Source organism: Pristis pectinata, chromosome 6 (assembly GCF_009764475.1).
Source record: "Pristis pectinata isolate sPriPec2 chromosome 6, sPriPec2.1.pri, whole genome shotgun sequence".
In the NCBI taxonomy this organism is placed as follows: domain Eukaryota; kingdom Metazoa; phylum Chordata; class Chondrichthyes; order Rhinopristiformes; family Pristidae; genus Pristis; species Pristis pectinata.
Genome location: NC_067410.1, coordinates 111233487 through 111247525, shown reverse-complemented (window position 1 = coordinate 111247525; position 14039 = coordinate 111233487). Strand labels below are relative to the sequence as shown.

The window sequence follows — 14039 nt, the reverse complement described above, 5'->3', positions numbered from 1 at the left end:
GGACTTGAGTACAAAAAGCTGACACTGACAGGAGGTGCCACAACAATGCAGCAGGTAGAGCTACTGCCTCACAGCCCCAGTGAACTGGGTTCAATCCTGACCTCCAGCGCGCTGTGTGTGTGGAGCTTGCAAGTTCTCCCTGTGACCGCGTGGGTTTCCCCTGGGTGCTCTGGTCTCTTCCCACATCCCAACAACGTGCAGGTTGGTGTGTTAACCTGCCGCTGTAAATTGCCCCCAGTGTGTGGGTGAGGGGTGGAATCCAGGGGAAGTCGATGGGAACGTGGGGAAAACAAAATGGGATTAGTGTAGATCGAGGGTAAGTGGGTGGTTGATGGTCCATGTGGACTCAATGGGCCAAAGGACCTGCGTCTGGGCAGAATGACTCTCTGGTGTTAAGCCGAGATGGACTCAAAAAGATCCCAAGGCGCAATTTTGAATAAGATCTGAGCCGTTCTGCCCAGCGTCCTGGGACAAGGATTTATCTCCCGATCAACATTACTGAGAACTAATTTGTCTAGAACTTCAACTACATGCCACAATTTATTTCAACTGAAAAATCAATTCTGTTCTGGAATGTAGCACAGTAACATTCATACTAGATCAGATCACAACCCTCTGAAAATTCAACTGGGCATTTCCAGGTGGGGTAACACACAAAAAGCTGGAGGAATTCAGCAGGTCGGGCAGCATCTATGGAGGGAGGTGGACAGTCGACGCTTCGGGTCAAGACCCTTCATCAGGACTGGAAGGGTAGAGGGGAGATCGCCGGTGTAAAGAGGTGGAAGGAAGGGGTGGGGCTACCTCACAGCTCGACGTGAGTCCCACATCATGGTGCACAGGCTGACACCATTCCCTGTGCAACATTCCTTCCAGAGCACCTTCAGGTACCAGAGGACATTCATTGGTGGGGCAGTACAGTGCCCATTGGGGCAGGTACAGTAGTGTAGTGGTTAGCGTAACGCTATTACAGCACCTGCGACCCGGGTTCAATTCTGGCTGTTGTCTGTAAGGAGCTTGTACATTCTCCCCGTGTCTGCGTGGGTTTCCTCCGGGTGCCCCAGTTTCCTCCCACGTTCCAAAGACGTACGGGTTAGGAAGTTGTGGGCATGCTATGTTGGCACCGGAAGCGTGGCGACACTTGTGGGCTGCCCGCAGAAAACTCTACGCAAAAGATGCATTTCACTGTGTGTTTCGATGTACGTGGCTAATAAAGAGATCTTTAAGGTGAGGGGGGAAAGTTAAAGGAGATGTACGGGAAAGTCTTTGTACACAGAGAGTGGTGGGCGCCTGGAACAGGCTGCCAGGGGTGGTTTTTTTATTCCTTTTCCAAAGGAGGCTGATTCAGTGATTACAGCATTACAGTATGACAATGCTCCATGATTCACACTATTTGCAGTTGTGCTGTTACCACGTGCACTATTTAATGTGCACCAATTACACACCATTTACCATGTGCAGGCAGAAGAGATTTAGTTTAATTTGGCATCGTGTTTGGCACAGACATGGTGGGACAAAGGGCCTGTTCCCACTGCATCCGTGGATACCATGTGCTCCTTCTCCAGGGACACACGGGCACGGACATAAACCCGGAAGAGTGGCCGGCAATCGGCTTGGACTGAACCCTCGAATTCCCACCGCCTGGACCGTGAATGGGCTCCTTGGCCAAGCCCAGGAACAGACCGACCAGGAGATCCCCCAACTGACCCACACACACCCCCCCTCTGCACCAGGTGACCGAAGATCAGGACCTGAGGAGCAGCCCCTTCAGATACTCAAGATAGAGGCTGCAACCTCTCACACTCTGTGTGTACACGATACACCGCCTCCTCCCGGCCCCGGAAATGGCAGGTGGCCGGGGAGTCCATACACCAACTGAAGAATCTATCACGCGGTACAGCTCTGTGTAACACTCTCCACCCTAGGTCCCCAGTGTAAAGGGGGAGGACACCCTCATAAACAAACCTCCACCAACAACCTCCCTCATGGCAAAACAGACTGTCACAGCATGTCCTGACGGCACTGCCGGGTGGTGATGGAAGCAGATGTGATAATGGCTTTTAAGAGGCTGTTAGACACATGAAATATGGAGGGGTATGGATCATGTGCAGGCAGAAGAGATTTAGTTTAATTTGGAGTCATGTTCGGCACAGACATGGTGGGCCGAAGGGCCTGTTCCTGTGCTGTACTGTTTGATGTACCATGGGGAACTATTCACTGGGTTTTTGGAAGAGTGAGAGGTGCTTGACTGAAACATATAAGGTCCGAAGGGGTCTCGACAGGATGGATGTGGAGATGATGTTTTCTCCTATGGGAGAATCTACCACAAAGGTGACTGCCTAAAACTAAAGGGTCGCCCAATTAAGACAGCGACGAGGTGAATGTTTTCCCTCAGAGGGCTGTGACTCTTTAGAACTCTGCTTCTCAAAGGGCAGCGGGAATCTTTGACCACTTTAAAGGCCGAGAGAGATATATTCCTGATAAAGTGTTACCAGGAGCAGGTGGGAGTGTGTATAATTGGAGCAGCCAAGATCTTACTGATGGCAGTGCAGACTTGATGGGACGAGTGGCCTACTCCTGTTCCTGATTTGGGTAACGTTATGTCCTGGGGGTCGCATTTGTTGGACAATCCCAGGACAAGGACTCCCCCCTCCCCCCAACTGAGAGAGCCACCTGTTTCCCAATCCCCTCACCCCTCCATCCACCCTGACCCCCTCCTGTACCCTCACCACAGCTGACTACAGGTTTCCAGTGCAGTGTGGAACTGGGGAGGGACAGGAACCCAGCCTGAAATGATGCCCTGTTACATTGAGGATGTAAATTGAGGAGGATGAGAGGAGACATGATAGAGGTGTACAAAATATTAAGAGGAATAGAGAGAGTGGACAGCCAGCGCCTCTGTCCCAGGGCACCAATCCTCAATACAAGAGGGCATGGCTTTAAAGTAATGGGTGGGCAGTTCAAGGGAGATATCAGAGGGAGTTTTTTTACCTAGAGAGTGGTTGGGGCATGGAATGCGCTGCCTGGGGTGGTGGTGGAGGCAGGTACATCGGTCAAATTCAAGAGATTACTAGATAGGCATGTGGAGGAAATTAAAATAGAGGGATATGTGGGAGGAAGGGGTTAGATAGTCTTAGGCAAGGTTTAAAGGTCGGCACAGCATTGTGGGCTGAAGGGCCTGTATTGTGCTGTACTGTTCTATGTTCGATGTTCACCATACCCTTTACATGCACATGGGAAGGGGTCATTCTCTCAATGCTGGGGATAGCAGCTCACTGTGTTTACACAATGCACAACTTTGTTAGCAGCTAATTGCTTTGAGTAAGTTGAATAAATCCTATCAGAGGGGTCTCTGGTATTTCCTGCTTGAACATTTCCTTAAAAGGCTGTCAAACCAGAGAGTTCTCAGCCTTTTCCTCATTTTCCCGTCCTCAATTGGACAGGATTCAAGTTTCACTTCTTCCTCCCTCAAAGCTGTATACAAGACAATCAGTAAAGTGTACAACAAATGACCACACTTCCCGACTCTCCCTCCCACCACCACTCCACCCACAGAGGATCTCCAGCCTACCGAGAAACAGCCCTCACCGAGAGCGCTCGAAAAGAACTTACTGAAGCCCCAGTTCCCACCACTGTATTGTTCTATGTACCAGTTCCCCAAGCTCCAAAATTCCCTCCCTCGGTATAGTCATAGTGGGATTCAGCGTGGAGACAGGCTCTTCCATAGCAACTATTTCATAGCAACTGTGGAATTTCTTGCCACGGGCGGTTGTGGAGGCAAAGTCATTGGGTGTATTTAAGGCAGAGATTGATAGGTATCTGAGCAGCCAGGGCATCAAAGGTTATGGTGAGAAGGCGGGGGAGTGGGGCCAAATGGGAGAATGAATCAGCTCATGATAGAATGGCAGAGCAGACTCGATGGGCCGAATGGCTGACTTCTGCTCCTTTGTCTTATGGTCTATCTTCAATGTGGTAAAATCTCCCTAAACACTCTTACGAATGCTATTGTCTAAACTAGACAGAGACTAGAGGAACTCAGCAGGTCAGGCAGCATCTATGGAAGGAAAATGGACAGTCAACGTTTCGGACTGTGACCCTTCATCTGGATTCTCCATTTTCCCCACCACAGATGCTGCCTGACCTGCTGAATTCCTCCAGCTTTTTGGGTACAGTTCCAGATTCCAGCATCTGCAGAATCTTGTGGTCTCCAAACTAGACACCCATCCAGTTAAGGAGGTATTAGAACAGGTGGCAAATAAGCCGGTCAAAGAGGCACTCACCCAGCACTGAGGCAGGTCCTTCAGCCCACCAAGTCTGTACTAACCATTAACCACCCATTCACACCAATCCCACATTAATCTTATTTCATTCTCCCCACATTCCCATCAACTCTCCCCAGATTCTACCCCTCACCTACACGCTGGAAGCAGTTTACAGTGACCAATTAACCCACCAACCGGTCCTTGGGATGTGGGAAGAAACCAGAGCACCTGGAGGAAACCTCTTAAGGTCACAGGGGAAAACGTGCAAACTCCACAGCATCCAAGGTCAGGATTGAACCTGGGCCACTGGAGCTGTGAGGCAGTGGCTCCACCACCTGTACCACCTAATCTCCCTGCATCGCTTTTTTAAGATGCCTCTTACACCTGCCTCTTTGAGTGAGACACTCAGTAGCAGAGCATCAGCCTGGGCATTGGAGGCACAAGGTTCAAATCCCACCCTGAGTCAGTTGCACCCAGTGTGGTACCAAGGGTGTCTCTCAGGTGAGATATTAGACAGAACTATTTGAAGATAGGGCAGCCAGCTTTTGTCCCTGTGGAGAAGATCAATCCCACTTCAACTCAACTGCTCCTGAAGACCTCAACCACTTGCTAACATCTCCTGAGTAGTCCAATGGGCTCCCGTGTTCTCTCCTTCATTCCCCTCTCCAATAGCTTGTCATCCAACATTCTACCACCCATAACCTCTGAACACATTGACCTACATTAGCTCCTGATTATTCAATATCTCTTTTCTCAAATTCTCACCAGAGTTGTCAAGCCCTTCGTACACTTGTTTCTGCCTGCCAGTCACCTGCCACAGCTCTCTGAGATCACTGCCCGCCTCCAAGTCCAGCCTCTTGATCATCTCCACATTTAGTTGGTAATTTAATTAGTAAATTGGTTTATTATAGTCACATGAACTGAGGTACAGTGAAAAACTTTGTTTTGCATGCCATCCATACAGATCATTTCATCACATCAGTACATTGAGATAGTACAAGGGAAAACAATCACAGAATGCAGAATGCAGTGTTACTGTTACAGAGAAAGTACAGTGATGGCAGACAATACGGCACAAGGTCATAGCAAGGTAGATTGTGAGGCCAAGTATCCATCTTATTCTTCAATTGTCTTATAACAGCAGGATAGAAGCTGTCCTTGAGTCTGGTGGTACGTGCTTTCAGGCTTTTGTATCTTCTGCCTGATGGGAGGGGGGAAAAGAGAGAATGTCTGGGGTCGGTGGGGTCTTTGACTATGGTGGCTGCCTTCCCATGGAGGGGAGGCTGGTTTCTGTGATGTGCTGAGCTGTGTCCACAACTCTCTGCAGTTTCTTGCGGTCCTGGGCAGAGCAGTTGCCGTATCAAGCCGAGATACATCCGGATAGGATGCTTTCTATAATGCATCGATAAAAATTGCTCCACCATTAGCGGCCAAGCCTTTAGCTCTGTTGTGTCTCTGCTCCAGAGCCCCTTCACCAAACCTCTCCCTTCTGTCGGGGAAAAGGAATTGCCAACGTTTCGGGTCAAAACCCCGCATCAGTGCCCAAAACATCGACAATCCCCCCCACAGATGCTGCTCGACCCGCTGAGTTCCTCCAGCAGATTGTGTGTTGCTCCAGATTCCAGCATCCGCAGTCTCTGGTGTCTCCATCTGACAATCTAAGCTGGTGAGGGGTCACAGACCTGAAACGTTGACTGTTTCTTTTCCACAGTCTGGCCTGCTGAGTTTCTCACTACTCCTGCATTTTCTACTTTTGTAACCTACCAACCATTCTCCCTTGTCTTTGGGATGTGGGAGGAAACCGGAGGAACCTATCCCATCACAGATAAATTGTGCAAACACCACACAGACAGCACACAAGGTCAGGATTGAACCCAGGTCTCTGGAGCTGTGAGGCATCAGCTCTAACTGCTGCATCACTGCAACACGATACTGGTTTCAAAGGAGTTAATTTAAGTTTATGTTAACTTATGTTTGTCATGTATTGGTTTTGGTTTATTATTGTCACTTGTACCGAGGTACAGTGAAAAACTTGTCTTGCATACTGATTGTACAGATCAATTCATTACACAGTGCAGTTACATTGAGTTAGTACAGAGTGCATTGAGGTAGTACAGGTAAAAGCAATAACGGTACAGAGTAAAATGTCACAGCTACAGAAAAAGTGCAGTGCAGGTAGACAATAAGGTGCAAGGTCACGACAAGGTAGATCGTGAGGTCAGAGTCCATCTCATTGTATAAGGGAACCATTCAATAGTCTTATCACAGTGGGATAGAAGCTGTCCTTAAGCCTGGTGGTCCATGCCCTCAGGCTCCTGTACCTTCTACCTGATGGAAGAGGAGAGAGAATGTCCCAGGTGGGTGGGCTCTTTGATTATGCTGGCTGCTTCACCAAGGCAGCGAGAGGTAAAGACAGAGTCCAAGGAGGGGAGGCTGGTTTCCGTGACGTGTTGGACTGTGTTTACGATGTTCACAATGTACTGTGCTGCTACTGCAAAGAGCTCCCCTTTATAGCATTTCTACCCTGGGTATGAAAAGGAACTTCTTTTATTTGTTTACAGAGTGTGGACACTGCTGGAAATGAAAGGTCATTTCTTGGAGACACCAGAGACTGCAGACGCTGGTATCTGGAGCAACAAACACTCTGCTGGCGGAACTCAGCGGGTCAGGCAGCTTCGGTACACGTATTGAAAGGAAGCGGCTTCTGCCCTCTTCCTTTCCAGTTCCGATGAAGGGTCTCAACCCCAAATGTCGACTGTTTAATTTCCTTCCACAGATGCTGCCTGACCTGCTGAATTCCTCCAGCCCTTTCTGTGTGTGTTGCATGTATTGAATTAGTCTGGATTGGCATCATGGTCAGTACAGACATAGTGGGCTGAAGGGCCTGTTCCTGCGTGGTACTGTCCTAATTAGATTATGGTCACATCCAGCAAGGTGCAATGGAATTTCTTGCCTGGTGAAGCTCACAGAGTAAATAGTATACATGCAAATAATAAATACAACAGTAAATGCAGCGACAAGCACAAAACACATGGTGCAAAGACAGTAGTGCAAACACAAAGGCTAAAGTGCCAAGAGCTGCCTGAGTGCCCATTGCTTGGGGCTCTGGCAGCTGAAGGCGGGGGGTGCCAGTGGTGAAACGGTTAAACCTGCAGACGTGGTGTGCGCTACCTCTGGGACCTGTGGTGACAGACAGAAGGGGTGGGGAGGGCGCGCTGGTGTGGAGATCTGAAAACAATGCAGAACAATGCAGGCGTTACCAAGCCTGACGCCAATGTAGATCACTGCACTCATTGGTGAGCTGCAGTTAACAAAAACAGTCGGTTCCTTCCACAATACAAACTGATTTTTTTTGCTATAAATGAATCTCAATATTTACTTTACCAAAAGTTTCAAATTTGGCCAGTACGCTGGGGAACAGACTTGATTTCCGGGAGTACTAGGGTGTTCTTTACACCCGTGCCGCTGCAATTTGTTGATTGCACTCAATTTGGGAGATTGACACGGGTTCTGGTGTTTGTAGACAGCGCCCTTGCACGAACACAACCCGCCCTGAAACAACAACGAAGCGCAAAATCATCGCTTTCCCTACCCCCAATCACTTTCTCAGTGACTTTTTTGGGGGCGAAGGAGTGCATTGCAAAAGGCTTCCTTTAAAGTTGCATTTAAAAGCATCCATAATTTTGCATTAAATACAAGAATGCATCACCTTCTGTATTTAAAATGCACAACTCTGCATTTGCACGGTGCTAATATTATCGATGCTCAAGAGCTAAATGCAAAAGGAAGGTGAACTGCTCCCCCCTCCCCGCACAATTCGCCAGCAGAGATAGGGAATGAGAGAGTGAGAAGTAACTGGGCTGCTTTCCTACCTGTTTCAACTTGTGGCTAAAGTGCAGATAAGTGACGGTAAAGCACAGACCCTGCAAGGTCAGCAGTGAAACCAGCAAACATCCAAGTCTTCGGGCGGTGACGAGATCATTACTGCTTCCCATGCTGAGGAAAGGATCAGAATCTGTACTAACCTACGACTCCCCTGACCTGGAGTGCTTTGTTTTTGGATGGGTGTTTTCCTTTGAGCTGGGACAGAGGAGGAGGAGTTAAGCAGCCTGCAGAAAAAATTCCCCTGTGGCTTCCTTTGTTGATAGGCTTTGGTTTCGATTCCTGCATTTCCCAGAAAATGTTTCTGTTTCGTACTAAGGGACTTCGACTTGGTTATAAGTCTCCACCAGGGTACAACAGCTTGTGCCCATAAGTGAGGGAGCGCTATGTTCAGTTTCGGTCGCCCTGCTGTGGGAAAGATGTGATGAAACTGCAAAGAGTGCAGAAAGGATTTACAGGGATGTTGTCAGGACTAGAGGCACTGAGTTATAGGGAGAGGTTGGACAGGCTGGGACAGTAGTGTAGCGTAAAACTATTACAGCACCAGCGACCCAGGTTCCATTCCGGCCGCTGCCTGTAAGGAGTTTGTATGTTCTCCCCGTGTCTGCGTGGGTTTCTTCTGGGTGCTCCGGTTTCCTCCCACATTCCAAAGACGTACGGGTTAGGAAGTTGTGGGCGTGCTATGTTGGCGCCAGAAGCGTGGCGACACTTGCGGGCTGCCCCCAGAACACTCTACGCAAAAGATGCATTTTACTGTGTGTTTCGATGTACATGTGACTAATAAAGAAATCCTATTCCTTGGACCTTAGGAGCACGAGAGGTGATCTTACAGATGTGTATAAAATTATGAGGGGCATAGATAGGGTGAATGCGCACAGTCTTTTCCCAGAGTAGGGGAATCAAGGTTTAAGGTGAGAGGGGAAAGATTTAATAGGAACTTGAGGGTGCAGCTTTTTTTATACAAAGGATGGTATCCATGTGGAACGAGCTGCCAGGAGAAGTGGTTGAGGCAGGTACAATAACAACTTTAGAACATTACAGCACAGTACAGGCCCTTCGGCTCACGATGTTGTGCCAACTGAATACTGATTAACCTTCTGTAATCTGCTAATATGGCTTGTAAATTAGAGCAATTCTATTATTTTTCCCATTGAGCCCTCTGACTATGACATTTTATCCTGCTCTAATATCTATCTAACCCTTCCCTCCCACATAGCCCTCCATTTCTCTATCCTTCATGTGTCTATCTAAGAGTCTCTTAAATGTCCCTAATGTATCTGCCCCCACAACCTCTGCCGGCAGTGCGTTCCACGCACCCACCACTCTCTGTGTAAAAAACTTACCCCTGACATCCCCCTTATACCTTCCTCCAATCACCTTAAAATTATGCCCCTCGTGTTAGCCATTTCAACCCTGGGAAAAAGTCTCTGACTTTCCACTCGATCTATGCCTCATCATCTTGTACACCTCTATCAAGTCATGTTTCATTTTCCTCCTCTCCAAAGAGAAAAGCCCTAACTCACTCAACCTATCCTCATAAGACATGCTCTCCAATCCAGGCAGCATCCTAGTAAATCTCCTCTGCACCCTCTCTAAAGCTTCCACATCCTTCCTATAATGAGGCGACCAGAACTGAACACAATACTCCGTGTGGTCTAACCAGAGTTCTATAGAGCTGCAATGTTACCTTACGGCTCTTGAAAAGCGGGAATGTTAGGATCGGGGATGAGGATGTTCGGATACCGAATGTTAGGATAGGGGATGAGGTCTACACGAACATGTCTAAGATAGTAGGTAGCGAAGATAGTAAGAAGGATGGACAGGTAGAAAGTCAGGATAATCTGCTGATCGATAGAGGTACAATAAAATCAATAGCAGATACCAGTCTAAACATACTATATTTAAATGCACGTAGCATCAGGAATAAAGTAGATGACCTAGTGGCACAACTACAGGTTAATAAATATGACATCGTTGCAATCACTGAGTCGTGGCTTCATGATGGATGTGATTGGGAACTGAATGTCAAGGGGTATACAGTATATAGGAAGGATAGGAGGGTAGGCAGAGGGGGAGGTGTGGCCATGATGGTTAGTAGCGATATAAAATCAATAGAAAGGAAGGACATTGGGTCAGAGGAGGTGGAATCCTTATGGGTGGAGCTGAGAAATAGCAAGGGTAAAAGAACAATAATAGCAGTCATATATAGGCCCCCGAACAGCAGTCAGGAAGTGGACCATAAGTTGCAGATTGAGATAGAAAAAGCATGTCAGAGTGACAATGTGAAGATAATTATGGGGGATTTTAACATGAAGGTGGACTGGGAAATGCAGCAAGGCGGTAGAACTCAGGAGAGTGAGTTTGTGGAATGTCTAAGGGATGTTTTTCTGGAGCAACTTATTGAGGAGCCCACCAGGGGATCAGCTGTTTTGGATTGGGTGCTGTGTAGTGAACCCGAGGTGATTAGGGAACTAAAGGTAAAGGAACCACTGGGAACAAGTGATCACAATATGATTGAGTTTAGTTTCAAGTTTGAGAAGGAGAAGCTGATAACTGGTGTATCGATATTCAGTGGAATAAGGGAAATTACAATGGTATGAGAGATGAGTTGGCCCAAATTGATTGGAGGAGTAAGTTAGCTGGAGGGACGGCAGAGGAAAAATGGAAGAAATTTCTACAGGAAATAAGGACAATGCAGGACAGATATATTCCAAGAAAAAAGAAGGTTTTGAATGGAAAAAAAGGCACAGATTGGATAACGAGGGAGGTGAAGGATAAAATAAAGCAAAAGGGGCGGCGTACAAAGTAGCAAAAATTAGTGGGAAAACAGAAGATTGGAACGATTTTAAAAATCTGCAGAGAGAAACTAAGAAGGTCATTAGGAAAGCAAAGATGAGTTACGAAAGGAAGCTGGCGGACAACATTCGGAAGGATTCTAAGAGTTTTTTTAAATACATAAGGAATAAAAGAGAGACACGGGTTGACATAGGACCAATTGATAACGGTGCAGGAGGTATTATAATGGATGATAGTGAGATGGCAAGGGAATTGAATGAATATTTTGCATCGGTCTTCACCGTGGAGGACATAAGCAATGTGCCCGTTAGTCAGGAGTCTCACGAATTGGAGCTGAGTTCAATTGAGATTAATAGGGAGAAGGTGCTTGGAAAACTAAAGGGCTTAAGGCTGATAAGTCTCCCGGACCGGATGAGGTGCATCCCCGGGTTCTGAAGGAGGTGGCTGTGGAGATAGCGGAGGCGTTGGCGATTATTTTTCAGGAATCGATAGATTCTGGCATGGTTCCGGAGGACTGGAGGGTAGCGAATGTAGTTCCGTTGTATAAGAAAGGTGGGAGGCAGCACAAAGGCAATTACAGACCTATTAGTCTGACGTCAGTGGTGGGAAAATTATTGGAGTCTATCCTCAAGGAGGAGGTTACCGAATACCTAGAGGCGCAAGGCAAGATAGGACCTAGTCAACATGGTTTTGTGAAGGGGAGGTCCTGTCTGACCAACCTATTGGAGTTTTTTGAAGAAATCACAGGTAGGGTGGATAAGGGAGAGGCGGTAGATGTTGTGTATTTAGACTTTCAAAAGGCCTTCGATAAGGTGCCTCACAAGAGACTGATTAATAAGATGAGAGGTCATGGAATTATGGGCAGGGTAGCAAAATGGGTGGAGAATTGGCTGGTTGGCAGGAAGCAAAGGGTGGAAATAAAAGGATCTCGTTCTGGTTGGTTACCGGTTACTAGTGGTGTGCCGCAAGGGTCGGTGTTGGGGGCCTCTCCTTTTTACCTTGTACATCAATGATTTGGATGATGGAATAAATGGTTGTGTGGCTAAGTTTGCGGATGACACCAAGATAAGTGGAGGAGTAGGGAGCATAGAGGAAATAGAAAGGATGCAGAGGGACCTAGACAGTTTAGGAGAATGGGCAAGGAAATGGCAGATGATATTCAATGTTGAGAAATGTGCAGTTGTACACTTTGGAAGTAGAAATAAGCGGGTAGATTATTATCTATAAGGAGAGAAGATTGATAGTGCGGTAGTACAAAGGGACTTGGGGGTACTCATACAAGATACCTTAAAAGTTAACCACCAGGTTGGATCGGTGGTTTAAGAAAGCGAATGCTATGTTGGCATTCATCTCGAGAGGTATAGTGTATAAAAGTAAGGAAGTGTTGATGAGGCTCTACGGGGCGCTAGTGAGGCCTCATTTGGAATACTGTGCGCAGTTTTGGGCCCCGCATCTTAGGAAGGATGTGCTGACGTTGGAGAGGGTTCAGAGGAGATTTACGAGAATGATTCCAGGAATGAAAGGGCTTAAGTATGATGAGCGTTTGTCGGCTCTTGGACTGTACTCGCTGGAGTACAGAAGGATGAGAGGGGACCTCGTAGCGACATTTAAATGTTGACAGGTAAGGATAGAGTAGATGTGGCTAGGCTGTTTCCCTTGGTGGGGCGTGTCCAGGACCAGAGGGCACAATCTTAGAATTAGAGGGTACAGTTTCAAGACAGAGATGAGGAGAAGTTTCTTTACCCAGAGGGTGGTGAAATTGTGGAACTCCTTGCCACGCACAGCAGTGGAGGCCAGATCAGTGGGGTATTCAAGGAGGAGATAGACAGATATCTAAATAGTCAGGGTATCAAGGATATGGGGATAAGGCTGGCAAATGGGATTAGAATAGTTTTTTTTTTCTCTCTTTTTTTCCCACCCCATTTCTTTTCCCTTTTCCTTGGAGCAGACTCGATGGGCCGACTGGCCTGCTTCTGCTCCCTTATCTTGTGATCTTGTGATCTTGTGAAAATACCCTGACTAATGAAGGCCAACACACCAGACGCCTTCTTAACAACCCTATCAACCTGCGCTGCAACCTTGAGGGATCTATGGACCTGGACCCCAAGATCCCTCTGTTCCTCCACACTGCCAAGAGTACTGCTATTAACCTTGTATTCTGCCTTCAAATTCATCTCCTGAAGTGTATCACTTCACACCTTTCAGGGTTGAACTCCATCTGCCACTTCTCAGCCCAGCTCTGCATTCTACCAATATCCTGTTGTAATCTACAGCAACCTTCTACACTATCCACAACCTTTGTATCATCTGCAAGCTTACTAACCCACCCTTCCACATCCTCCTCCAAGTCATTTCTAAAATTCATGAAGAGCAGGGGTCCCAAAACAGATCCCTGCGGAACACCACTGGTCACCGACCTCCAGGCAGAAAACGCTCCATCTACCACCACTCTCTGTCTTCTATGGGCAAGCCAATTCTGAATCCACACAGCCAAGTTTCCCTGGATCCCATGCCTCCTGACTTTCTGATGAGCCTTCCATGAGAAACCTTATCAGATGCCTTACTAAAATCCATGTACAACCACATCCACTGCTCTAACCTTTATCAATGTGCTTTGTCACATCCTCAAGGAATTCAATCAGGCTCATGAGGCACGACCTGCCCCTCACAAAGCTATGCTGGCTGTCCCTAATCAGCCTCTACTTATCCAACTGCCCGTAAATCCTGTCTCTAAGACTCTTCTCCAGTAATTTTCTCACCACTGAAGTAAGACTCACTGGTCTGTAATTCCCAGGGTTAATCCTACTCTCTTTCTTAAACAAAGGAATACCATATCCCACCCTCCAATCATCTGGCACTACTCCTATGGCTAGTGAGGACACTAAGATCATCACCAAAGGCACAGCAATTTCTTACCTCGCTTCCTGTAAAAACCTTGGACATATTCCGTCTGGCCCCAGTGACTTATCTATCCTAATGTTTTTCAGAAGTTCCAGCACATCCGCTTTCCTCACGTCAACATGCACTAGCATATCAGCCTGTCATACGCTATCCTCACAAACGTCAAGGTCTCTCTCTCTGGTGAATACTGAAGCAAAGTAA

At 47.3% G+C, this 14039-nt stretch overlaps 1 protein-coding gene across 1 annotated transcript in view; it reads right to left on the bottom strand.

Moving 5' to 3' along the window:
- Positions 1 to 8305, bottom strand: part of tnfsf10 (TNF superfamily member 10) — a 34950-nt gene extending 26645 nt beyond the window's left edge. The window contains exon 1 of the mRNA XM_052018797.1: positions 8132 to 8305. Within this exon, the coding sequence (XP_051874757.1) occupies positions 8132 to 8254 (123 nt within the window). The 5' untranslated portion in view covers positions 8255 to 8305. The remainder of the gene's footprint in view (positions 1 to 8131) is intronic.
- Between the last annotated feature and the right edge of the window lie 5734 nt (positions 8306 to 14039).